This window comes from Thunnus maccoyii, chromosome 21, assembly GCF_910596095.1.
Source record: "Thunnus maccoyii chromosome 21, fThuMac1.1, whole genome shotgun sequence".
Taxonomy (NCBI): domain Eukaryota; kingdom Metazoa; phylum Chordata; class Actinopteri; order Scombriformes; family Scombridae; genus Thunnus; species Thunnus maccoyii.
In genome coordinates, this window is record NC_056553.1 from 18,676 (window position 1) to 45,417 (window position 26,742).

Consider the following 26,742-nt stretch of genomic DNA (forward strand, 5'->3'; position numbering starts at 1 on the left):
CTTTAGTTCAGATTAAAGGTGGAGTCTAATGTTGTTTCTGTACTTTTGTTAGTTACTGGAGGGTTTTTTCAATTAACTAAAACTGTTTTTATTTCTAAGACATGACGAGTCTTTGTACCCATTGCAAATTTATATGTAAACCTCTGTGATCATTTAGCTATGCATGCTGATCAAACAATGAACTAATCAAAGTTCAGATTTTACATCTTTTTATCAATTACTAATGTAAATGTTTCTGAAATTACAATGTAGTTTGTAAAAACTTGTCCAACTAATTGTGACGTAAATATTGATGAGAATCACAATCTGTTCATTTCTACCGGTTATAATGAGTTTTTCATAAAAACTATGAATAACTCATCTTAGGGTAAATCCGTACCCACACTTTCACCTCTATATGTCTCTGAAGCTGAGTTAAATGATGTTTGATAAACTAAAGTTAATGAAATCTGAGCTTTTAACTTCAGTGTTTAAAGACTCTTGGTTTATATTCAGCTATGTGTTTAAGTCATTTATTTGACAGACAGACAAGAAAAAGCTTCTTTATTGAATAATAATACTTTAATGATAACTTTATTCAGCTTCAAATGTCTTTATTGTTTCATGTACTGCATTTCTGCTGAGAGCACACATGTTCCTGTTTGATAATATCCAAGAAGATCCAAAATTATTGATTTAGTAAGTCCCGGTAATAGTTGGAGAAAAATGATTTCATTATGACTTGTAGAGCAGCAGTCAATCCTGATTTTAGTTTAATTGGCTGCAGAAACATGAAGTGTTTGTCAGAAACAGACAACAGGCCTGTAGGCCAGAGCTGCGTCTGACTAGAGTTTTTATCAACAAAAGGGATGTACATTCCAGCTACTTTCTTTTTTTGCATTAAGTTGCAGTAATGATTTTAAATTGTAAAGAAATCTAATGGAATTGATAATTGAATTACATGTAGGAAACAGAGTGTATGCCAGTCAGCATATGTCGGCTTTTTGCCAGCATCACATGTTGTCCAGCAGATGAAAATATCAACAGCCAAAATGTCCGTTGTGAAATATGCTGATTGCCAAATAAAGACATTCATTAATAGCATATTAATTACCCCAATATTTTGTGACCTATAAGATATGTTGCCAAGAGAACTTAAATATAAACTTATATTATGCAGAAGTTTGGTTTTGCCTCCACTGTTAAGACATTGAGAGATTCACTGAGTGTTTGGTCAGATGTATGCGTGGCATGAGATTCAAAAGCCGCAAACTCCAGCAACAGTCCTGCACTTTAGCTCAACAGCAGTCAACACGACTCCGGAAAGTCTAACCGTTTTCTCTGGTAATTTTACACACAGCATTGGCACAGTGAAACTAACGGATCAGCCCTGAACTTCACGGTTAAATAACATGTAATTGATCAGTCGAAGGTTTAACTTTTTCCCGTACGGCCCCGGTGAGGACGGGAGAAATGTGTAAACATGAGAAAAGACTATGGTGACTGAGGAAATTTAGGCAAATGTTTATCTTCTAGCAGGGTGCATGAGAGTTATATTAACTTACAGGGCTTGAAACTAACTTTTTCACCACCTTCCCAAAACTGTCCTATACCATGTTTTTTTTGTGTCTGGTTCCCATGTGGATGTATCTACAGATGCGGAGTGCAGACACATGATACAGCTGGTTTAATTTTCTCCCACCCCGGTGAGAGCTGGCTCAGGGAGACCATGGCAGGTGGAGGTGGTGGCACAGTTGCAGGCTACCTGCATTGCTGCATTTAATGAACAGCAGAAAGGCTATTTGTTTTATTTTATTGTCGTAGCCTATATGCACAGTTCGCAAAGTTTGAGAAGAGTTCATTCTACTGACTAAAATACATTTGTTGGATCATAGCGTCCAGTAGTTGTTCTGTATGATCGGAATATTAACGGACATATTGGCCGTCAAAAAAAGTCTAGCATAAACTCTGGTAGGAACAAAGGTCTGTGCGCAGATGCACTTCTACATTACATGTGATGGCTTCATGCTGTTTGATAGCATTTGACTGCAGAGAAGAATCCAGACAGACACAGTGCTCCTGGATCTATCAATGTTTAGTCTCTTTCTCAGTTTTGTACTGATATCACTTACACTGACAGAAACTGAATGTTTCAACCATTTATCTTTGACTTTTAGCTTGTTTTGGCTCTTTTTGTAACTAGTTTTGTGGACTCTTAGTCACAACCCTTTTGAACTTAGCCTTGTGCAGTTAGACTAAGCTTACTGATTATTGTAACAGACAATATACTACAGATGCTGTATGTCTGTAATTTGTCTTTCTTGGTCTGTTCTGCACACACCTCTATTTCCTGTCTTCCTGAGCTTTCTAACATTTTTGCCCTGTTAAAGGGATTTTAACATTTTAACCAGGAAAGAGGATGTTGTGTTGCTGTACAGACTGTAAAGCCCCCTGAAGCTAATTTGTGATATTGAGCTATACACATTAAACCGAATTGACTCGACAAGATCAGCCTCAGACTGATTTGTAATCTAATTTCTGTGGATCTTTTTTCTCAGATCATATTTTCTATTGTTGACAGTAGTTTTACTCCACTAGGCTAAAGAACAAGAAAAGGAAATTGAGGGGTCAAACTTACAAACGATCAGATCACGTCAGATTTTATAGGTGTTTACATGTTTTTTTTTAGACAGTGATGGTACAGAGATGTGACATTACATTGTAAACCTCTACTCCACAGGACACACTGAGATCTGCATTTTGGGGGGTAATTTGAGTTTGAATTTGAGTGATCAATGAATTAGCAGATGATCAGTGTGTGTGTGTGTGTGTGTGTGTGTGGGCGCTCATTAAAATATTGATGAGGATCGTCAGACAGGCAGACTCTGAGGCCTGCTGGGAAGCAACTAGTCTGTATATGTGTGTGATAATTAGTGTTAACAATCACAACCCGCCCCTTCCTCTCATCCCTGCAAATACACCCCCATCACAAACAGACACACACACACACACACACACGAACACACTCTCAAAGCCCCCAACTTCCCCCCAGACACTCATCACCTCCCCCACTGGGCTCCAGACTTATCACTGCATCTGTATGGGGGAGAAGTGTGAGTGTGGTGGGGGAGGGGTCAGAGGTCAATCTGAACATCAACAAGCTGACTTTACACATTCCAACACACACACACTCTCTCTCTCTCTCTTTCTCTCTCTCTCTCATTAATATTTTTAAGAACTGAAATAATTCTGTGTTCCTGGGGAGCACTGGATGTGCATGACCTCAGAAATTAATGTCACATGTCCATGAGATGCGACCTATCAGTATCAGAATGGAACTTCAGCTGAACAATGGAGGAAAGTTTCTTGCATTTGTATGAGGGTTAGCAGCTGCTGTCTACATGTATGTGTTGGTAAAACTAAATGTTTATCTGTGCTGTGATCAGATACTGAGTGTTTATCATGAAGTTAGCCTGATGGTGTCTGATTCACCCAGTCAATGCTGCAGCAGCTGAAACCTGACTCTGAACTATAGAGTCTTACACTGAGTCAGTCTTCACTGTGACTCAGACGAATAACTTGCCTTCAGTTCAGCCTCCTCATCATCACTGTGTTTACAGCCATGTAAACCCAAATATTACCCCAATATTACCTCAATATCACCCAAATATTACCCCAATATCACCCAAATATTACCCCAATATTACCCCAATATCATCACCCAAATATTACCCCAATATTACCCTAATATCATCACCCAAATATTACCCCAATATCACCCAAATATTACCCCAATATTACCTCAATATCACCCAAATATTACCCCAATATTACCCTGATATCACCCAAATTTTACCCCAATATCACCCAAATATTACCCCAATATTACCCCAATATCATCACCCAAATATTACCCCAATATTATCCTAATATCACCCAAATATTACCCCAATATCACCCACATATTACCCCAATATTACCCCAATATCATCACCCAAATATTACCCCAATATTACCCTAATATCATCACCCAAATATTACCCCAATATTACCCCAATATCATCACCCAAATATTACCCCAATATTACCCCAATATCACCCAAATATTACCCCAATATTATCCTAATATCACCCAAATATTACCCCAATATTACCCACATATTATCCCAATATTACCCCAATATCATCACCCAAATATTACCCCAATATTACCCCAATATCACCCAAATATTACCCCAATATTATCCTAATATCACCCAAATATTACCCCAATATCACCCACATATTACCCCAATATTACCCCAATATCATCACCCAAATATTACCCCAATATCACCCAAATATTACCCCAATATTACCCCAATATCATCACCCAAATATTACCCCAATATTACCCCAATATCATCACCCAAATATTACCCCAATATTACCCCAATATCATCACCCAAATATTACCCCAATATTACCCCAATATCACCCAAATATTACCCCAATATTACCCCAATATCATCACCCCAATATTACCCAAATATTACCCCAATATTACCCCAATATTATCACCCAAATATTACCCCAATATCACCCAAATATTACCCCAATATTACCCCAATATCACCCAAATATCACCCAAATATTACCCCAATATCACCCAAATATTGCCCCAATATCATCACCCAAATATTACCTCAATATCACCCAAATATTACCCCAATATTACCCCAATATCATCACCCAAATATTACCCCAATATTACCCCAATATCACCCAAATATTACCCCAATATTACCCCAATATCATCACCCAAATATTACCCCAATATCACCCAAATATTACCCCAATATTACCCCAATATCATCACCCAAATATTACCCCAATATTACCCCAATATTACCCAAATATTACCCCAACATTACCCCAATATTACCCTTATTACATCATGTCTCTGTGTGACTGTGTAGCAGAAAAAGCAGAACAAAATAGACATCAGTTCATGTAGAGAAACATGTCAACTGTGTTTTCACCCACAGAACAAAGTCTGAAGGTGAGTGTGTGTGTGTGTGTGTGTGTGTGTGTGTGTGTGTGTGTGAGTGTGTGTGTGTGTGTGTGTGTGTGTGTGTGAGTGTGTGTGTGTGTGTGTGTGTGTGTGTGTGTGTGTGTGTGTGTGTGTGTGTGTGTGTGCCTGCGTGCATGCCTGGGTCTGTTATTGGCTACTTTCAGGGACAAATTTCTGACTTCAAACCGGTTAGCTGGGGACGGCTTGTGTGTGTGTGTGTGTGTGTGTGTGTGTGTGTGTGTGTGTGTGTGTGTGTGTATGTGTGTATCAGACCACCCAGTTGATGTTCTCACACCAACACAGCTGGTCACACAGAACAGTAATTAACATCTGTGTGTGTGTGTGTGTGTGTGTGTGTGTGTGTGTGTGTGTGTGTGTGTGTGTGTGTGAGTGTGTGAGTGTGTGTGTGTGTGTAAGTGTGTGAGTGTGTGTGTGTGTGAGTTCTCTCTGTTTTTTTATTTCCTGAGCTAAATTTTGAAGATTTTAAAACATTGAGACCTTCATGCCAGACACACAAATCTGCTTTTGCTCTATTTAAACTACTCTTTAAAAATTATTTATTACTTTATTACTTTATATTTAAAACTCTTCATGTTGAAAGAGGGGGAGGTTACTGATGTAACCGGTTCTCTGAGTGAAAAAACTCTTTACAGGACAGAAAATCTCCTCATGATGAATATCTCTGTGTTGATGATGCAATAGATCAATTCTGTTTGTTTGACATTTAAAGGACAGTGTTATCATCAATGCAGAAATTTCAGCACTCGACAACACGATCATCAATCATCAGTGAGTCAGTTAATCAGTCAGTGCTGGAGATGATGAATGTTTCATTGATCTGAACACAATCTCTGTGTGGACGGCATGTTTCACTCTGATTGTTTTATTTCATTCTGCTTTGTGTTTATTCTTAAACAAACTTCATGTCTTCACATTTATGAGTTCTCAAACTCTTCTGTAATGTCAGTCGTCTGTTGTTCTGCAAACACACTTGTTTGTTTTCATGAAGCAGCCAGAGAGATGATTCAAGCTTTTCTCTTGTATTTTAATATTTATCTTTTAACTTTGGTTTGGGTTTCAGGATGCTAACATATAGCTATGTGTGTTTCAGGTCTCTTCCCAGCCATCTTGAACTTGGCCAGTAACGCGGTGATCAGCAGTAATGCGACGTGTGGAGATCCAGAACCAGAGGTTTACTGTAAACTGGTTGAACATGTTCCAGGACGACGGATTAAAAACCCGCACTGCCCAAAATGTGACGCCAACTCTGTTTTGTCCAAAGGTAGGAAGTTGAAAACAGCTGGCAGCGTAACTATGACATCATTAAACCTGCTGATGGTGTAATTACAACATCGTCAGATGGTGTGTTAGTGTGACAGCTTCACCTCCTCTATTCTCCAGAGCGGCATCCAATCACAAACGCCATCGATGGAACAAACCAGTGGTGGCAAAGCCCAAGCATCAAGAATGGACGACAGTTTCACTGGGTCACCGTCACACTGGACCTGAAACAGGTAACACACACACACACACACACACACACACACACACACACAGACAGACACACACACACACACACACACACACACACAGATATTGAGTGCAAATATGAAATGTTGACAAACTGAACACTGCAGGACGGTTTGATGATGATGATGGTAATGATTATGATCATCATCATTTCGGTATATAAAGTATAAATGTGTTTTTTTGTCTTCATATCTTTGTTTTCTGTTTCTGTCCAGATTTTTCAGGTCGCTTACATCATCATCAAGGCAGCTAACTCTCCTCGACCAGGTGACACGTGTTTACCAGTCTACCTGTCTGTCTGTTACCAGTCTAACACACAGCAGCTCGTTTTACACACAAAAACAACATCTCGTGTGTCAATCAGACACACTGAGATAAAAACACGACAACAGGCAGCACATGAAGATCTTTATTACATCACTGTTTTATTGTGTTTATGTAGTTTTAATGGTTGATAGTGTAGAAATGTATATATAGTGTAAATACAGTCAGATGTGTAGCGCTCTATAGAACATACTATGGTGTATCAATAATTTTAAAAAAATAAAAAAATAATAAAAATTATAATTCAGAATCTGTTAGAAGATACTCTGAACATGTGTTGAGACAGACAGATGAAGGCTGTCCACAACAACTGAGCTCACTTCTGAAGCTCTGAGCTCCAACAAAACATTAATAAATCTATTAAAACAGAAATAATATCAGTAAAACAGTAATGATGTCAAACAGTAGAGCTGCTGTCACTGCTGTCCTGCACCTTATTTTACTGGTAGTGGCCTGCTATTGGCTGATTCTCTGACATGTCACTGATATCTGCTTGTCTCTCTCTCTCTGTGTCTGTCTGTGTGTCTGTATGTCTGTCTCTCAGGTAACTGGATTCTGGAGCGTTCTTTGGATGGTGTGACCTTTGACCCCTGGCAATTTTATGCCATCAGTGACTCTGAGTGTTTATCTCGTTATGACATCACACCGAGACTCGGACCTCCGACCTACAAGAGCGACACGGAAGTGATCTGCACGTCATACTACTCCAGACTGAACCCTCTGGAACATGGAGAGGTGAGACAGACCTACACCTGTCTGTCTGAATGTACACCTGTCTCTCACTCTGTGCCCGGATCACTTTCTCACTGATTGTCACTTAAATCAATTAAAGTAAACAGAAGAGGAGTTATATATAAAAATCTAATAAAAAATTAAAACCACTACTGCAATAGTACAACGGAATAAGAGAATTAAATGTGGACTCTTGAACATTAGATCTCTGTCATCTGAAGCCGTATTAGTAAATGATTTAATCTCAGATCATCATATTGATTGATTGTCTTACTGAAACCTGGCTGTCATGAAGAACATGTCAGTCTAAATGAATCCAGTCCTCCCAGTCATATTAACACTCACATTCCTCCAGACACTGGCCGAGGAGGAGGAGTCACAGCCTCATTATCAACTCTAGACCTGAACTTCATTATAACTCATTAGAAAGTCTTGTTCTTAGTCTCTCAGCCAACCTGGAAAACTTTACAGCCAGTTCTATGTGTTATGGTGAACCGTCCTCCTGGTCCGTACTCTGAATTCTCAGAGTTTTTGTCGTATTTAGTCCTTAGTACAGATAAAGTAATTATAGTAGGTGATTTAATATTCATGTGGACGTTGATAGTGACAGTCTCAGTTCTGCATTTATCTCATTATTAGACTCAATTGGCTTCTCTCAGTGTGTAAATAATCCCACTCACTGTCTGAACCACACCCTCCACCTTGTTCTGACTTATGGGATCGAAATTGAACATTTAATGGTTTTTCCACAAAATCCTATTTTATCAGACCATTTCTTAATAACTTTTGAATTCCTGTTACTGGATTACACATCATTAGACAAAAATGTCCTCACTAGATGTCTCTCTGATAGTGTTGTAGATAAATTTAAGGAAGCAATTCCATCAGTACTGAATTCACTGCCATGTCTCAATACTACAGAGGACTCTTATGACACCCAATTATATTTATCAATGAAGCCTGATGAAACCAATCAGTTAAACAAACTCCAAACATGCCTTAAGGACATAAAGACCTGGATGACCTGCAATTTTCTACTACTAAACTCAGATAAAACTGAAGTTATTGTGTTTGGCCCTAAACACCTTAGAAACACATTATCTAATGATATAGCTACTCTGGATGGCATTACCCTGGCCTCCAGCACCCCCGTAAGGAATCTGGGAGTTATCTTTGATCAGGATATGTCCTTTAACTCCCACATAAATCAAATCTCAAGGACTGCCTTTTTTCACTTACGTAATATCACAAAAATCAGGCACATCCTGTCCCTAAAAGATGCAGAAAAACTAGTTCACGCATTTGTTACTTCTAGGCTGGATTATTGCAATTCCTTATTATCAGGCTGCTCTAACAAGTCTCTAAAGACTCTCCAGCTGGTCCAGAATGCAGCTGCACGTGTTCTGACTAAAACTAGAAAAAGAGACCACATTTCTCCCATTTTAGCTTCGCTGCATTGGCTTCCTGTAAAATCCAGAATAGAATTTAAAATCCTTCTCCTAACTTACAAAGCCCTTAATGGTCAGACACCATCATATCTTGAAGAGCTCATAATACCGTATTATCCCACTAGAACACTGCGCTCCCAGTATGCAGCTTACTGGTGGTCCCTACAGTCTTTAAAAGTAGAATGGGAGGCAGAGCCTTCAGCTATCAGGCTCCTCTCCTGTGGAACCATCTACCGGATTCAGTCCGGGGTGCAGACACCCTCTCTATGTTTAAGAGTAGGCTTAAAACTTTCCTTTTTGATAAAGCTTATAGTTAGGGCCGACCAGGCTCGCCTTGGATCAGCCCTTAGTTATGCTGCTATAGGCCTAGACTGCTGGGGGACTTCCCATGATGCACTGAGCTCCTCTCTCCTCCTCCTCCTCTCCATCTGTATGACTTCATGTAACATCAATGCATGTTACTAACTTAACTTCTTTTCCAGAGTTTTGTGCTTTATAATTAGTCATTTTTGCCCAATGCCACTGTTATTATAATTAGACATATTTCTGTTATTATTATTGTTGTTATTATTGTTGTTATTATTGTTGTTATTCTGCTTCTCTGTGTCTCTCCCTCCCTCCGTCTTTCTCTCACAACCCAGCCGGTCAAGGCAGATGGCGTCCACCTAGAGTCCGGTTCTGCTTTAGGTTTCTTCCCATTAAAGGGGAGTTTTTCCTTACTGCTGTCACCAAGTGCTGCTCATGGAGGAATATTGGGTCTCTGTAAATTAAAGAGTTCGGTCTAGACCTGCTCTGTGTGAAAAGTGCCCTGAGATGTCTTTTGTCATGACTGCTGTATAAATAAAATTGACTTAACTTGACTGACCTGTCTGTTTCTCAGATCCATACCTCTCTGATTAACGGTCGACCTGGTGCTGATGATTTGACCTCTGACCTCCTGAACTTCACCTCAGCTCGTTACATCAGACTGCGGCTGCAGCGAATCAGAACACTCAACGCTGATCTGATGACACTGAGCGCCCGTGATCCACGAGACATTGACCCCATCGTGACTCGGAGGGTGAGACAGGCTGTCTGACAGACAGACATTTTTTCATGTTTTCAGATGATTCAAACATTTCACTTGCTGTTGTGTTGACTGTTGACCCTAACCCTAACCCTTTCTTCAGTATTTTTACTCCATCAAAGACATCTCAGTGGGCGGGATGTGTATCTGCTACGGCCATGCCCAGAGCTGCCCGCTGGACCCTGTTACCAAGGTAACGCCACACACCTGTACACCTGTCAACTACACTTGTGCACTTGTACAGTGTTCCATACTTCAACCTCTGTGTGTGTGTATGTATGTGTGTTTGTGTGTGTACAGAAGCTGCAGTGTGTGTGTGAGCACAACACCTGTGGAGAGAGCTGTAATGAGTGTTGCCCTGGTTACCACCAGCAGCCATGGCAGCCAGGAACCGTCTCCGAGGGAAACACATGTGAAAGTAAGATATACTGGGTGGACATAAAAATAGAAACACCATTCAAGAGTAAATAGTAGAATGCTTTGGTTGAGGGGGGTCAGTGTGTGAGAGGGGAGACAGACTGACCACTGCTCAGTGCAGCATGAATAGATGTAGAGTTGATAGTCACAGGTAACACCTATGAGCAACTGCTGTCACAGCTGGGGGGGGGGGGAGCAACATACAAACTATACATTAACTGTTACAGATGTCATCTTGGCTCACAGTGAGGGAGGGGTCGGATAAATTAAAAAAGAACCTATGGGACAGCAGAAAAATCATTTAGTGTGGATACACTGAGTGAATAAAAATATAGGAACACCAGTACTCTGTAAAAGTCAAGTCACATTTATTTATAGAGCACATTTAAAAACAACACAAGCAGACCAAAGTGCTGTACAGAATAAAATCAGGTAATAAACAGAATGAAAGACTAAAAACAAAACAACCACATAACATATAGCACAGATCAACAAACATTGTTAAAGGCATAGAATAAGAACCATTTCAAGTGCATCCAAATGTTAAAAAATAAAAGTGTGTTTTGAGCCTGGACTTGAAGGAATCAAGGGAGGAGGCAAATCTGATAGAGAGGGGGATGCTGTTCCATAGTTTAGGGGCTGCACGAGCAGCATGATCCCTACTGAGTTTAAGATTTGTTCGCAGGACAGCCAGGAGCCCCAGGTTAGATGACCTGAGAGTCCTGGAGGTGGATAAGGGGTTAAAAGGAGAGGCCATGCCCATTAAGGGCTTTAAAAACAAACAGTATAACCTTGAAATCAATTCTGAACCACACTGGAAGCCAGTGCAGTTCAGGAAAACAACAGTAAACACTCCGACTATGTTTGGGCTTTGACTGAATCATCACTTCATCACCCATTTTCACTCCCAGGTTGAATCTTTGCATAAGAAGTTGATTGAAAACACCTGTCTCTCTCTCTGCCTGCCTGTCTGTCTGTTAGAGTGTAACTGTCACAACAAAGCAGGTGACTGTTTCTACAATCAGACTGTCGCCAACCTCAGGTTGAGTCTGAACATCCGTGGTGTTCGTCAGGGAGGTGGAGTCTGCATCGACTGCCAACAAAACACCGCTGGCATCAACTGTGAGACCTGCACTGATGGATACTACAGACCAGCACAGGTACTAACAAATACTGACAAGTACTGCAGATAATACTACATACCAGCACAGATACTGACAAATATTGCAAATGTGTGGTTGTGCATGTGCGCATGTGTGTGTGTGCGTGTGCGTGTGTGTGTGTAGGTTTCTCCTTATGCAGACTCTCCTTGTATTGAGTGTAACTGTGATCTGAGAGGATCAGAGTCTTCAGTCTGCACCAGAGACGACACAGTGCCAGGTCATCATTATTATTAATATCATCATTATCATTGTTATTATTATTACTATCACTATTATTAATATTTCTGGTGTGTTTCTGGTTTGTCTGCAGGTGTGTTTGCAGGTCAGTGTGTGTGTAAGGAGGGTTTTGCAGGTCGACAGTGTGACCGTTGTGCGTTTGGATATAGAGATTTTCCTCAGTGTGTTCGCTGTGAGTGTAACCTGGCCGGCAGCATCAACACTGACCCCTGCAGCGACTGCATCTGCAAGGTAAACCTGCGCCAGTACCTGACCAAGGTTACCTGACCTGTCTGTGTGAGTCTGGACAGTTATATAATTAAAAACAGTTTGACTTTTAAAGCCCCACTCCAGCTGGTGTTACTTCCTGTTTAACAGTTAACGGTCTTTCTCAAACAAAGAATGGGGATGTGGTTGATAGTTGGACATAATCCTAACCTGTCCACTTACTACAGCATTAGCTATATAGACTAGGTTATATGTCAATAACACAGATATATGAAATCCATAGGTGAAATCAGACGATGATCATCTATACTAAGTAATGACACACTTCTTCCTCAGTGGCCAGGCCCGGTTCTATGAGTATGCAAAGGCATGCATTACACTCTCAGTTTAATATTTTGCATCCTCTTTTGAAATTTGAATAGCCTAATAAATGCCAACTTCCTCATAAAAAAGCAGAACATTGAGTTATAACCGATCAGTCTGAAGTGTGTAGAGGAGTGTGTGGTTATACTGTGATTTAATAAAGGTGAGCACAGTGAACGGCCATGCGTAACGGCACTGCGCTCTGGCACTTCACTTCTCAGAGGCTGCAGATTTATCAACATATCAGTCCTGCTGCCTTCAGATGCTGCACAGATTTAATGAACTGAAGGAGAAGCTTCATACAGTATAAAGCAGCCGTTACAGCAAATACTGTAAGAATCACCCACATTCATTTATAGATCAATGCAGACTGACTTACTGACTTTCCTGCTTTAACCACATTAAACTTTATTTTCTGTGCCAATTTTAGGTGGAGAGTGTTTAACTGAAATAAATTATTTATATTTTAAGCATTACTCCATTGTTGCAGCACATCTGCAGCAAATATTTAGTTTGAAACACAGTCACTTGATACTGTATCAGTGATGCTCACAAAAACAAAGGGATTTTATGAGGATGACATATGACTGCAGCGTTCTACTATAGTCATATGTCATTGTTAAGTTTTAGCTTAAAATTTTGAATTTTGAGTGTAAAATTAAGTTGTTTGTCAACAAACATTTTGTGAACAGTGTGGCTAATCAATATTGTCAGGAAGTGACTCAGAAAAATATGAATTATCTTAAAAATGCCAAAATACACTGTAGGGGGGGCCTTAATCCATCAGTTTCAGTTAGAAGGTTAACCACACAGTTCTTATTGAATGTTAAAGGTGTTTAATGTGCTGACGGCTCACCTGTGCTCCTCCTCAGGTGAATGTGATGGGAGCACACTGTGATCTGTGTAAACCAGGTTTCTACAACCTGCAGGCCGCACATCCGCTTGGCTGCACCGACTGCTTCTGCTTCGGTGTGTCCGATGTCTGCGAGAGCACCGGCTGGTCCACAGTACAGGTAACACATACACCTGTACACAAGTAACACATACACCTGTAGGTAACACAGTGGCATAAAGTATTATTTCTGAAAATTTGTCCTGATGATGATTTTTTTGCAGATGCTTCATACAGACGCTTGGCTCCGCCCCTCTCAGTCCCACCAGACACACCCTGTTGTCCATGGCAATGACCTGCCCATTCCCAGGAACACCTCCTCTGGCCAGGCCCACCAACAACTGCTGTCATGGGCAGCGCCCAACAGTTTCCTTGGGAACAAGGTGGGCTATTGTCTGTCTGTCAATTCAATTCAATTCAATTCAATTTTAAACGCTTTATTGGTATGACATTTGACGTGTTGCAAAATCACAATTATGATTATGAAAGACAGTGTTAAGGAATGAAATTAACAAAAATAATGTGAATTAAAGCACAGCACCTGTAACTTCCTGTTGCTGGTAGGTGGCGCTATGACTATGACTCAATATTGACATGTAGGTGTGTTCAGGCTGAGATTCTTATCAAGTTGGGGCAGGTTGGACAATGTACATTCGAGTTACAACAATTTCCTCGTTCATGGCGAAACATTGAAATTTGCTGCGTCACCACGGCAATGGTTAAAGTAAAACACCTGCAAATGACAAAAACTGCACAAAAATTGCACAGTAAATTTAAAATGGCCGATTTCCTGTTGGTCTGAGGCTATGGCTCCAAGAGGCTTTTTTAAAGTCTGGACATGACACATGTGCCTACCACACTTTGTTCATCAACATCAAATTTAAAGATGGGGGCTTTGACTTTGAAATTTTGTAATCTATCGAGCCATTTTGCCACACCCAAGCCCAAGACCTATATCAGATCAAGTTCCAGCACTTCTGATGCATATGCAAAGTTTCATGAGTTTTCGAGCACCTTTAGCCTCCCAAAAATATGATTCTTTTGGAATAATAATAATAATAATTCCTTCAGATACAAGTGCGCCTTTTGTGGGCCCTAATAGCAATACTAGTTAATAGAATAATATATGTACGGGCACATCTACATGACACACTGCAATGCATTCCTCTTCTGCACAGAGACAATGCCTGGTACTGCACCGATTTCCACTTTCCTCATATCCACAGTTTGTCAGCTCCAAACATCTTGCCTGTACAGGTTGTACAGCATGCTAAACACAGTTGTTTGGTGAGGGCAACTGCGGATGGGTCACTAGTGACTGTTTCCAGACCTTTGTTTGAAAGTGGGCCCTCATGATTTGTAGAGTCAAGGCATCCTTTGTTGGTGATAAAGTATCAACATTGGCTTTCAGTTTCTGAAACAGGGATACAGTGAACTACATGGTTTGAGGTGCTGGTTGATTTTGGATCAGTTTGCATACAAACTGTTCTGCCAACGATAGAGTAGCAGGACTTGGTACTTCATCCTCACCAAAATTGTGGAGTAGGTAAGCTTACTGCTGGAACACTTTCCATGAAGTCCATTTTCCTATTTCGGTGAACCAGCTGGTAGTATCACATCCAGTGATAGCATGAAATGCTAACAGACCATTAAGCATCTCATATGGCATTTTGATATCATTTATTTTTTTATTTATTTTGTTTATTTGATAGGGACTGAGCACATAAATCAACATCAGTATACAATACAAAATGTAAATATGCTGGAGTTAGCAAAAATGGTAATTTACATCCATAGTCCCTAGGCAGGTAATGAAAACATAAACAGTTTAAATAACAACATGCAAATGCAAATATAAAAATACACAGCATTAAAGGACAAAATAAATTGTACACATGTCCAGTAAAAAATGATCACAGTTCTAGTTTGCCTTGAGCCATTGTTTGAGATGAGACTTAAAGGTATTTAAAGTTTTTAAAGTTCTCAAAACTCAATAAATGATATTTTTCCAGGATGTTACAATGATGGAACTTAAGTGTTTTGTTTTGTTTTGTTTTATCAAGAATTTTTATAGCTTTCTTGGAGTAATTCTATTGATTTAAGTGTTGTTACGCCTGCAAGTGACCAGCTAGTAAAACAGTGTTATATGTGTGAAAAAAACATTGAGTGTAAAAACATCCTGATAGCATTCACTATCAGAAATGTCCTGATTTGCTTAAAGTTTTGTAAATTAAATTTAACTGTATTTGACACCTTTTTCACATGACTTTTACATGTTAATGTGTAGTCCAAGATACTTGAACTCATTTAAAATGTCAAGCTCCTCCCCTCTCAGGAACATATTAGAGCATGTCACCTTTACTGGTTACTTTGTAACATACACATTGTTTTTTTAGTGTTCAAATAAAAACATGATTTAGTAAGCCAGTCCTGGACATGGGCAATTGCAGATGTAAGAGGTAAGGAGGCTTCTTGGACATCTTTTGTACGTGTACAAAATTACTGTATCATCTGCATACATTCGAATATTGATGTTTTGAAATGCATTGGATAAGTCATTAATGTATAGTGTGAATAAAATTGGTCCAACAATAGAGCCTTGTGAGACCCCTACAGGACAGTCAAGGTAAGAAGATTTGGTGCTGTCAATACAAACACATTGCTTTCTATTGTATAAGTATGATTTCATCCACAGGATAGCTTCTTCAGAAAAATTAAAGTGAGTTAATTTAGATAAAAGGATCTGGTGGTCAACAGTATCAAATGCCCTTTTTTAATCAAGAAAGACAGCACCGACATAGGAACTCTTATACAATATGCTTTTAAATTTTTCGAAGAAGACACAGTTTGCTGATTCTGTGGAATGGTGGGCACAGAACCCAAATTGCATAGGGTGCAATATGGGTTGCCACCCACCTCTTAGCAATCTTGTATATAACCGGGAGGATGCTGATTGGTCGATAGTTAGCCATGTCTATTTTATCCCCAGATTTAAAGATTGGGGTAACCATGGCCACCTTCCAAGCTGATAGAACAACTGTTTGCCTGAATGACAGATTAACCAAATATGTAATCGGGCATACTAGAGAATCCTTGTGCAATTTCAAAAAGTTGGTGTCAAGCCCGTAGGCATCCTTAGCTTTAGAGCTTTTCAGTGTACCGATAATGTTGGACACTTCTGGTTCTGTTATTTCCTCTATTTTAAAAATAGGCTGTGCATGTTTAATAGGACTATAGGTATCATGACCTTTGATGTATCGTAGTTTCTTGGCTGTTCCTGCTTTCATCCAAATTTCTTGGCTCAGTTGGTGTGTAAATACAAGAAGTAATACCAGCACATCTGTGTCCTGGCACTGAATGATAAGCCTCTGATACCCTTTGGTTGTTTCATCAGCTGCATGTAGAAGTATGCAGGTATCAGCTTCTTCATGTACAGCCTGTAGGTGAGAAACACCAATCCCAGCTGCTGATGCCACCTTTTCAGGATCATCAAACCCTCCCCTAATAACAGTTTCCTGAATTGTGCATGTGCTTCCTCAAGCTCATTTGATAGGAACTGGGTCAGGTTGACTTTGTTTTCATTCATTTCAATGAAACTATTCCAGTTAGCAGATAGATTTACATCCCTGCTACTCACAATGGTGCAAACCTTTCAAAGAGTAGTGCTTCGTTTAGCTCTTGTTCCACTTGTTATGGAGTTCTGTTGGTACTAATCAAACACTAGATCCACTCTGGTGATGTTCCCATGTAGATTAGTTGTCACTCTCCGTGTGAACTCATCAGCATAATCCCCAAAGGCTGATGCATTTTGAGGTTTTTCCATTGCTCTTACTAAAGCCATTCCATCAATGATAGTGCATGTTTTCACATTGGATGGACTGAGCTCTGTGTCCATTGCACCAACTTTTAGTATGGTGGCTAAGTCTGCTTTGTTGGTAGGTCTGAGCACTCTATCTGTTGTGGCATTGACAGGGGGACTGCACACAGTTCCTTTTGGACAAGCTCATCCATGTTGACCTCTTTGCTACTCTCCATGGATACAATGATGCAGCGGAAAATATCCCTGTCAGGCTTCACACACTTGGCTCTGCGTTTTTCAAGCTTAGCCTCTGCACTGTAGAGGCTTGAGAATGTTTTTGGTTTTCTCTTGGTGAAGCTGTAGTGGAAATCTGTGTTCCTTGTAGCCAGTTAGTTTTTTACCAACTTGATGATCATTTGTTTGCCAGACTCTGCAGCATTTGCAAGGTACTTCAGTATATGTAACACTATATTAGAGATGGCCTTTCACATTTTTCGCGAGTTTCGTGGCCACTATAGGTTCTGCTACACAGTTGAAAGGGGAGGGTGAGGAGAGAGGTACTCATTTGGTTGCAATCTGCAACCTCACTACTCATTGCCACTAAATTTTACACACTAGTGCTTGAAAAGAATTTGGCAGTAATGTGAAAAAGTCTGATTTTACCAGCTTTAAGTATACAATGATAAAATTACCCAAAAATAATTTTCTGAGATGACAACATGGCACACATATAAAGAGGTTAAATATTAATACTAGACAGGTTGTCTGATTTTACCCAGTGGCATTATCTTAATTTGCAATTGGGCCTCCTGACTATATGTCTTTTTTTGTTGTAGCAGAAAGTGACGTATTTAGCAGCCAACACTGCACATTCTTTCTTTTCCCCCAGAATGAGGGGTAATTCCTCCCTTTCTATCAGACTTTGCAATTCTGGGCAATTTTTTCCAAATTTTGGAAAGAATTCCTCCATAATATTTCTGTTGTTTTGACATTGTGTTACAAAGGGTAATGTCTTTCTCAAAAACCTGAGAAAGACATTAACAATATAACTGACATTTATCTGTCTCACTTACTCTCTGCCTGTCTGTCTCTAGCTGGTGTCCTATGGAGGTTTCCTGAACTACACTGTGGTTTATGACATCCCATTGGACAATGAGGATCGTTCTCTCCCAGCTCACTCTGACATCATCATGGAGGTGAGAAGATGTTATAGTTCAGATTAGGTCTGTAACAACTACATTACCCAGACGGAACTGATTCCTCCTCTCTCATCTCCAGGGTAATGGTCGAGCCCTTCGTCTCTCACCACCTCTCCACCTCTTCCTTTCGCCACTGGCTGGGCGCTCAGTTGCCATAATGATGGTCCCACAGCAGTTCATGGACATGCAAACAGGCCGTCTCATTAACCGTGACGACCTGCTGTCAGTCCTTGCTGATGTGACATCACTGAGGGTCAGAGTTCACCTGAACACCTCTGCTGATGGGCCGATACGGTGAGGACTCAGTAATCTTATTACATCTAATATGACAATAATCTGATTACACCTAACACAACAGTAATCAGATTACATCTCACATGACAGTAATCTGATTATATTTAAAATGTCTCTGTCTTTATGCCTGTCTGTCTTTCCTTTAGGCTCAGTTCAGTGTCTCTGGATGTTGCCGATTCTGGTGCAGTTTCTGGTGTTCAGGCGGTTGCTGTGGAGACATGTGAATGCCCTTGGGGTTACAGCGGCACTTCCTGTGAGGTCAGCAGTTCATTTCAGTCACCTTCATCCAGTTACTGTCAGTAATAATTGACCCGTCTTGCAGGTGATGATGTATGGCCCTTGCTGTTTTGCCAAGAGCTTACTGTTGGAAGAGGAGACAAGCAACAGGACTTTTTGGCCAGGCTGGAACTCACGGTGCAAGCCTGTTGGTCATAGCAATTCTTCTGGCTTTTCTGGGGCTCATGCAGGTTGACCTCTGCCTCCTCCTGATACCTTGCCAGCCAATCTCTCATTTCAAGCTCAAACTGCACCACCCCTCTGTCACTTGGAGTGGTGGAAGAAGCTTCCCAGCCCTAGCCATGTAGCAGCTCAAATGGGGAGAAACCCGTTGAGGCCTGGGGAACTTCTCAGTAGGCAAAGAGCAAAAATGGCAGCCAACGGTTCTAACCTTTGCCACTGTCATCCACAAACTTCTGCAGCATCCACTTCAGCATCTGGTTGAATCTTTCAAGAAGACCATCAGTCTGTGGGCAGTATGGCGTGGCCTTGATTGCTGAGATGCCCAGTTGTTTATGGAAGGGCTGCATCAACCTGGAGGTGAAGTTGGTCCCCTGGTCCATCAGGATTTCATCCAGTATCCCCAATCTGGACAACAGTTATACCAAAACACGCAGAAAAGTGAGAGCAGAGGGTAAATGGGTGGCATAGTCACACACACCAAGATGTACTGGTGACCACTGCTGCTTTTCACCAAAGGGCCCACAGTGTCCATGGCAATCCTGTAGAATGGAATGAAAATAACAGGAAGTGGCTGCAGAAAAGCTCGGTCAGACTTGCAGGCAGTGCATGTTTTCTGACACGTGGTGTATGTGGTGCAATATTTCTGAATGTCTGTGTACATGGGGGGCCAATAAAAGTGTGAACTGATGTGAAGATAGGTTTTATGGTGGCCAAGGTGTCTGGCCCATGGGAGTGTGTGTCAGGTGCATGACCAGTGATCTATAGCTAGCAGGGATTACCAGAAATATTTTCAGATACTTCCCACATTTTATTGGACAGCGAACTCTTTCTTTCATGTTCTGTTGGCCTTAGCTGATTCTCAAAGTGGTGCTGGCAACAGGATTTTCTTTACCCCTTAGTGCCTCCCTCACACAGATTGCTGTCAAGGTCTGGGAGTGGTTGGACACCAGCTTTCGTCAGGGCTCCAGTGATCACACCACAAGAAACATTCACATTGACCTCCCCCTTCTCTCCAGAGCCAGTTTCCACTGGCAGATCTTTTTCCTGCAGTAAGTCCATGAGTACATGTAAGTCCCATCTCAGGATGGCATCTACAGGCAAGTTTTCTACCACCCCAACGGTCATCAGGTGAAGTTGTTCATCAGTGGTAACAGTTAAGTTAGCTTTGGGATAAGGATGCTTATCCCCATGAATACACACAATGTCCTCTTGTCTGCTGTAATCCATAATGCCTACTGGCACCAAACTGTGTGTACTTAACCAGAGTCATGATTCTACCAGCATCCAACAGAGCAGTAACCTGCTGGCCATTGACAATCACAGTTTTATAGTGCTGAACTCTCACTTCCTTATCCCCAGAGGGCCCCACCACAGGCCGGGGTGCATTGCAAGTGTCTGTGACCTTAGCTTTGTGTATGGGACACACAGAAGCTTTGTGGTCTGGCTGCCAGCAATAAAAAGAAACAAGGTCCTTACCAGATGCTTGTTGGTTTGGGGCAGTGCTGGTGTTACCTGGAAGCTCCTGGCTATTTTCTTTTTGCAGGCCTGGGCTGGGGTGGCTGTAGTGTTGATTGGTGTGGTGCACTGGTTGAGACATGTAGCTGGCCCTCCTCTCCAAGCATTGAGGTACTGTAAAGCCAGCTTTGTAAAGCCACAAGTCCCTCCACTGGTGCATGTGCCTTCACCCAGGTCCTCACTTCAAAGATCCAGGGCTGGTAGAGGCCCTTAAGGTGGTGGTAGGTCTCAGTGGTGTTCTCGACAGGTGGTACTGTTGAACTGATGACGGTATGTCTCTGGGGAGATGTCAAACTTGGTCAGCAGCACTGCTTTCAGGCCTGTATAGCAGTGGGCTCTCTCTTCATCCATTCATCCAATGCCTTCCCAGACAGCAGTGGAATGAGTCAGCATGCCCAATGACTCTCCAGACATTTCCAGTATTGTCAGTACAGTTATTACACTGTTATTACTGTCAGCACTGTCTTGACTGTTATTACACTATTGTTACTGTCAGTACTGTTATTACTGTCAGCACTGTCTTGACTGTTATTACACTATTGTTACTGTCAGTACTCTCACAGATACTGAGGATAACATCAATCCATGTAATGCAACTTTGGACTTTCTGTTTTAAGTCTATTTTGTTCTTTTTCTGTTTTCATATTTGTCTTTGTGTGTGTGTGTGTGTGTGTGTGTGTGTGTGTTTCTATGTTTTGTGTGTTTCAGTCATGTCTTCCAGGCTTTTACCGGGTGGGTGGAGTCTTGTTTGGAGGAAACTGTATGCAATGTGAATGTAACGACCACGCTGCAGAGTGTGATATCAATGGAGTTTGTTTGGTGAGTTTGAAAACACAATCAACAAACAGGGAAATTAAAAAGAGACAACCAATTCTGGAAGATGTTTTAGTTTAAAAAATATGCAGGCAGTGTTTCATCAAATCAATTTAACATCAGTGTAGAAGTGAGTGGAGGTAATGAGTGTTAACAGTGTGAGGATGACATCACTCTGTGCGATTTTATCAAGACAAACATCAACATGAACATATATTGAGTTTGCATCAACAGGGTAACAGAGGAACTGTAATATTTGCCTGCTTTCTCTGGAGGAGCATTCCTCATAAAATGAAAATAAAACATTTTGATAAAAGATAAAATAAAGTGAAAATACAATACATAATAATAACAATAATAATAAAATTAAATGAAAAGTTAAAACATAAAATACATAGAATGTATAAAATCAAGTAAAATTCAACATTTTAAAAGAAGTGCAGTAGTGTTTAAGTGTGACGCAAACTGAGACAAAAGCCAGTTAAAGATGAAGAAATAAGTGTTTAGTTTTCTTTTGAAAAATATCTAGTGAGCTGCTTCCCTGATATCTATCAGTAGTTTGTTCCATAGTTTTGCTGCATCCCTGATTTTCTTTTGGCTGTTGCTGGAATCTCCAATGAACCAGCAGCAGATAATCGCAGTGGAAAATAGTTAACAAGAGAGATAGCAATGAAAGACTATAGATCTGTGAGTGCCGCTGTTTTGCTTGTTTGATTTGCTGCAAGTGTCCAACTCCAGACTTGAATATTCCCACCATCATGTTGGACTGTGTCGTCTCCTTAATTTCACCCTTCTGTTACTGCCATAAATATCAGACTGGGATTCATCAGTAAATAGGACATTTTTCCAGTCATCCGCTGTGAAATGCCGGTATTTCTTATCCCACCGTGAGCGTTTGGCCTTGTTTCCCTCCTGAAAGTGGTTTAGACTCTGCTGCTCTGCTACAACACAGCCCTCTTTAGACTCTACTGCTGATTGCAGTCTTGCATTCTTTATGTCTGTCTCTATGCCTGTCTGTCTCTCAGGGTTGTACCCATAATACGACCGGTCCTCACTGTGATCAGTGTCTCCCTGGTTTCTATGGCGATGCCACAGAAGGAACAGCTGAGGACTGTCAGCGTTGTCCATGTCCTCTGACAGAGCCGACCAACAGGTGACATCACTGATTTAAACTATCACCATAAAGACAAAAGTCTCACCTGTGTGTGTTGCTGCTCTTAGTTTCAGTCTCACCTGTGTGTGTTGCTGCTCTTAGTTTCAGTCTCACCTGTGTGTGTTGCTGCTCTTAGTTTCAGTCTCACCTGTGTTCTGGACACATCTGGGAAGGTGTCATGTGACCAGTGTCAGGATGGATACACAGGGACCAACTGTGAGAGGTGAGGATGACTCCCAGGTAGATGGACCTGTCAGAGGCAGTGGACCTGGTGTGACACCTGTCTGTCTGCCTTTGTCCCCAGGTGTGCCAGTGGTTTCTATGGTAACCCACAGGTAGTGGGCGGAACCTGCACCCCCTGCGAATGCAACGGTAATGTGGATGTCAGCGAGGCGGGGCACTGTGACACTGTCACCGGGGAGTGTCTGCGTTGCCTTGGCAACACTGCTGGCAGACACTGTGAGGTCTGTCAGCTCGGTTACTATGGAGACGCCGTACAGGCTAGGAACTGTCAGGGTGAGACACACACACAAACACATAAATACTGTACCTGCTGTGACATCACTGGTAGGGGCGGGGCCTCAGTTCTCCCTCACAGGCAGAGCTCGCTAGCGCCTCGCTGGCCAGCCGAGGTACTGCAACTAAACACTGTTATAATGAACTCTGCAGAGACAAACGCAGTATTTTTAAAGGTTACAGACGCCCCAGAGAACTAAATGATCGGTTTCAAAGAGAGGTGAAATATTCTATTATTCTATTTTTTTAATTATTCTATTATTCTATTCTGCAGTATCAACCTTCAACCTTTTAATAGACCAAACATCCTGAAAACTGCTGAACGCAAACACACACACTGATAAAACACAAATACTTTCTCTCTCTCTCATATTTGTAACAGAGGAATGTTGATCTTCTCAAATCCAGATTAGATTTGACCTCTGACCTCTTTGGTCTGCTGTGTCACATGACTGTGTGTGTGTGTGTGTGTGTGTGCATCTATATGTGTGTGTGTGCATCTATGTGTGTGTGTGTGTGTGTGTGTGTGTGTGTGTGTGTGTGTGTGCATCTATATGTGTGTGTGTGCATCTATGTGTGTGTGTGTGTGTGTGTGTGTGTGTGTGTGTGTGTGTGTGTGTGCATCTATATGTGTGTGTGTGTGTGTGTGTGTGTGTGTGTGTGTGTGTGTGTGTCTGTGTGTGTGTGTGTGTGTGTGTGTGTGTGTGTGTGCATCTATATGTGTGTGTGTGTGTGTGTGTGTGTGTGTGTGTGCATCTATATGTGTGTGTGTGTGTGTGTGTGTGTGTGTGTGTGCGTGTGCATGTGTGTGTGTGTGTGTGTGTGTGTGTGTGTGTGTGTGTGCCATCTAGTGGTGACATCACCAAACTGCAGTCTGGTGAAAAATTGACAAATTCTGTTGATGAAACATTATTAATACAATGAAAAGATCAGGCACCTGAAGAAGATTCATCAATCATTATTTTCTGATCAATCAGGAAATCGTTAAATAAAACCTTCAGCAAAAGATGAACAAGAATCTGCTGTGAAATTATTAAATATCATTACAGGTTAATAAAACTTATTAAATGTCATTAAAGGTTTTGTTTCATTATTGTTTTATTATTATTACTGATATTACTCATGCCAATAATATCAATATTAGTATTACTGATGATATTTGTATCAATAATGTCAATAATTAGTTTTACCTCAGTGGGCTTCATGGTCAGACTGACAGTAGGCGGGTCTCTCTCTCTCTCAGAGTGCAGCTGTGATGTCAGTGGCGCCATCTCCAGTGTGTGTGATGTCATGACGGGTCAGTGTATGTGCAGAGAAAACGTGACAGGACGCACCTGCAACCGCTGCCAGGTGAGACACAAACACACTCACCTGTTTATTCTGCAGCTTTCTAAACATTCATTCATTCATTTGTTCTTTTTTTTCAGTCGGGGTTCTTCGGGCTGCAGAGTGGGCGGGGCTGTCAGGCCTGTGGCTGCATCCAATCAGGGTCTCTGTCTGAGTCATGTGATGATGAGGGACGGTGCCAGTGTGTGGAAGGCGTGGCTGGAGACAAGTGTGACCACTGTAGCCGTGGTTACTATGGTTTCCATACCAACAGATGCACAGGTAGATAAAAAAAGGCAACATGTCAGTCAGGCTGCTGATTGGTGGACTCTCTCATCTCTGATTGGCTGTGACTTTCTTCTCCTCCCAGCATGCAGCTGTGATCACACCGGCGGGAACTGCGACCCCGAGAGTGGCGAGTGCATCTGCCCCGCCCACACAGAGGGAGACACCTGTGACAGGTGTGAGACAGGTTACTGGGGTCACGACCCTGTCACAGGCTGTAAGGTACAACACATGCACACTAAATGCACACTAATATACACAAATACACACATTTAAACACACACTAACAGCCTCATCTCTCTTCAGCCATGCAGCTGCAATGCAGAGGGAAGCTCCGCCCCTCAGTGTGATCTGACCAATGGGCAGTGTCGGTGCAGAGACGGCTTCTCTGGCAGGTTATGTGACCAGTGTGCCCCTGGTCACTATGGTTTCCCAGCATGCTCGGCGTGTGGCTGTGACATGGCGGGAACAGAGGAGGAGTTCTGCAACACGACACTGAAAGTGTGTGATTGTCAACACACTGGAGAGTGTGTGTGCAAGGTAACACTGTGTGTGTGTGTGTGTGTGTGCAAGGTAACACTGTGTGTGTGTGTGTGTGTAAAGTAAACTGAGTGTGTGTGTGTGTGTGTGTGTTCGTTCAGGTGGGCGTGGCCGGCCGGCGCTGCGAGGAGTGCATCTCTGGTTGGTTCGGTCTCTCGGCTGAGAGTCCAGACGGCTGCTCTCAGTGTTTCTGCTCCGGTCTGAGTGGAGACTGTGAGGAGCAGGGAGGCCTCAGCAGAGTCCCAGTGAGTATAGAAACACACATATATATAAATATACTGGTTCATCTGGTTTACCGGTTTTAATTTCCTATACGATATGACTTTTTCATAAACCGCCGTACTGGTGCATAGCTGAAATAATTGCTGTGACTCTTCAATAGGCATCAAAATATATAATTGCTGTGAAGAGCACTATGATCTGGAATATATAGAGATTAAGAACAATAAACATAAACAATTAATAACCCACAGCTAACTCTGTCTAACAGGGCACACAACAATCTGTGACACATAACAATTTGTAACACTAATAATTGTACATTTACAAAATGACACTGCCAAATGTCATGCTGGGTTCAGCTCGCTAACGAGCCAGGTAGCTCCGTTACTGAGATTCGGGCGAACGAGGCCTCGTGATTTTTAATGAATTTATTCAAAAGTTTGTGAGTCTGAATGTCAGTAAACACAGGAACTGTCCACCTGTAGCAGCATTATAGCTCACTACATCTGGTCAGTCTGCACGTCGGTTTGTTTACGTCTGAGGCTGCAAAGAGCTCAGTGTCTGTTCATGCTAGAAAAGTAGTAATTTAGTGGATTAAATTAGATGTTTCCAGAGGAGTTCAGATACACACTGAGCAGCTTTCATACTGCTGGATGATGGAGACTCGTGTGCTGTAATTCCTCACACAGTTACATGTTGTAATCTCATTTTTCTTACTATGTGGTGCTGACTGTTTGGTCCAGTGGCCTCGCTCTTTTATTCCAGTTGATTTTTTCAGAGGTGAAACAGTCTCCAGCACAACAATGTTGGTAAATGCTGTAAATCCATGTTTAGTAGTTACACAGCTGAAATCAATCTCATCCGAGAGGCAGCAACAGGTTCGACTCTCTTCAGGAGGGCAGTGACTGCAGGAACTGCAGCAGTTTCTCTGAGCTAACATTAACTGTACGCTGACGGTCCTGACAATTCTGTTGCATTTCTGCTTCCATTCTTTGTTTTTCTTCTTTCAGTTGTTTTATCTCCTCTCTGTGTACTCAAGCTCAGATAAATACTGTTGACCAGTCAAAGTGAAATGACTCCCAATTGTCCTTATAATAGTCCACAGGATAATCTGTCATTGCACTTAGTTTTTTTGGTTTTCTTACTTCTAACCGCGGTGAAAGTCAGCCTCATACATGTAAACAAACCCGCGTGGGGTGGTTCAGTTAGT

The 26,742-nt window shown here is 41.5% G+C and overlaps 1 protein-coding gene across 2 annotated transcripts in view; it reads left to right on the forward strand.

Annotated features, from left to right (window-relative positions):
• lama1 (laminin, alpha 1) overlaps positions 1–26,742 on the forward strand; it is a 52,671-nt gene that overhangs the window by 314 nt on the left and 25,615 nt on the right. Inside the window, exons 1-25 of one of the 2 annotated variants that reach the window (XM_042399760.1) lie at positions 5,720–5,821; positions 6,144–6,314; positions 6,434–6,546; positions 6,778–6,829; positions 7,431–7,621; positions 9,947–10,126; positions 10,236–10,325; positions 10,433–10,550; positions 11,531–11,709; positions 11,836–11,929; positions 12,023–12,180; positions 13,392–13,532; positions 13,636–13,794; positions 18,305–18,406; positions 18,489–18,703; positions 18,850–18,961; positions 21,386–21,496; positions 22,516–22,643; positions 22,780–22,866; positions 22,948–23,159; positions 24,403–24,509; positions 24,587–24,767; positions 24,856–24,992; positions 25,077–25,310; positions 25,412–25,555. In XM_042399760.1, coding sequence (XP_042255694.1) covers positions 5,779–5,821; positions 6,144–6,314; positions 6,434–6,546; positions 6,778–6,829; positions 7,431–7,621; positions 9,947–10,126; positions 10,236–10,325; positions 10,433–10,550; positions 11,531–11,709; positions 11,836–11,929; positions 12,023–12,180; positions 13,392–13,532; positions 13,636–13,794; positions 18,305–18,406; positions 18,489–18,703; positions 18,850–18,961; positions 21,386–21,496; positions 22,516–22,643; positions 22,780–22,866; positions 22,948–23,159; positions 24,403–24,509; positions 24,587–24,767; positions 24,856–24,992; positions 25,077–25,310; positions 25,412–25,555 — 3,459 coding nt within the window. In that variant the 5' untranslated portion in view covers positions 5,720–5,778. Of the gene's footprint in view, positions 1–5,719; positions 5,822–6,143; positions 6,315–6,433; positions 6,547–6,777; positions 6,830–7,430; positions 7,622–9,946; positions 10,127–10,235; positions 10,326–10,432; positions 10,551–11,530; positions 11,710–11,835; positions 11,930–12,022; positions 12,181–13,391; positions 13,533–13,635; positions 13,795–18,304; positions 18,407–18,488; positions 18,704–18,849; positions 18,962–21,385; positions 21,497–22,515; positions 22,644–22,779; positions 22,867–22,947; positions 23,160–24,402; positions 24,510–24,586; positions 24,768–24,855; positions 24,993–25,076; positions 25,311–25,411; positions 25,556–26,742 lie in introns of those variants that run through there. The other variant, XM_042399759.1, reaches the window with a different exon arrangement.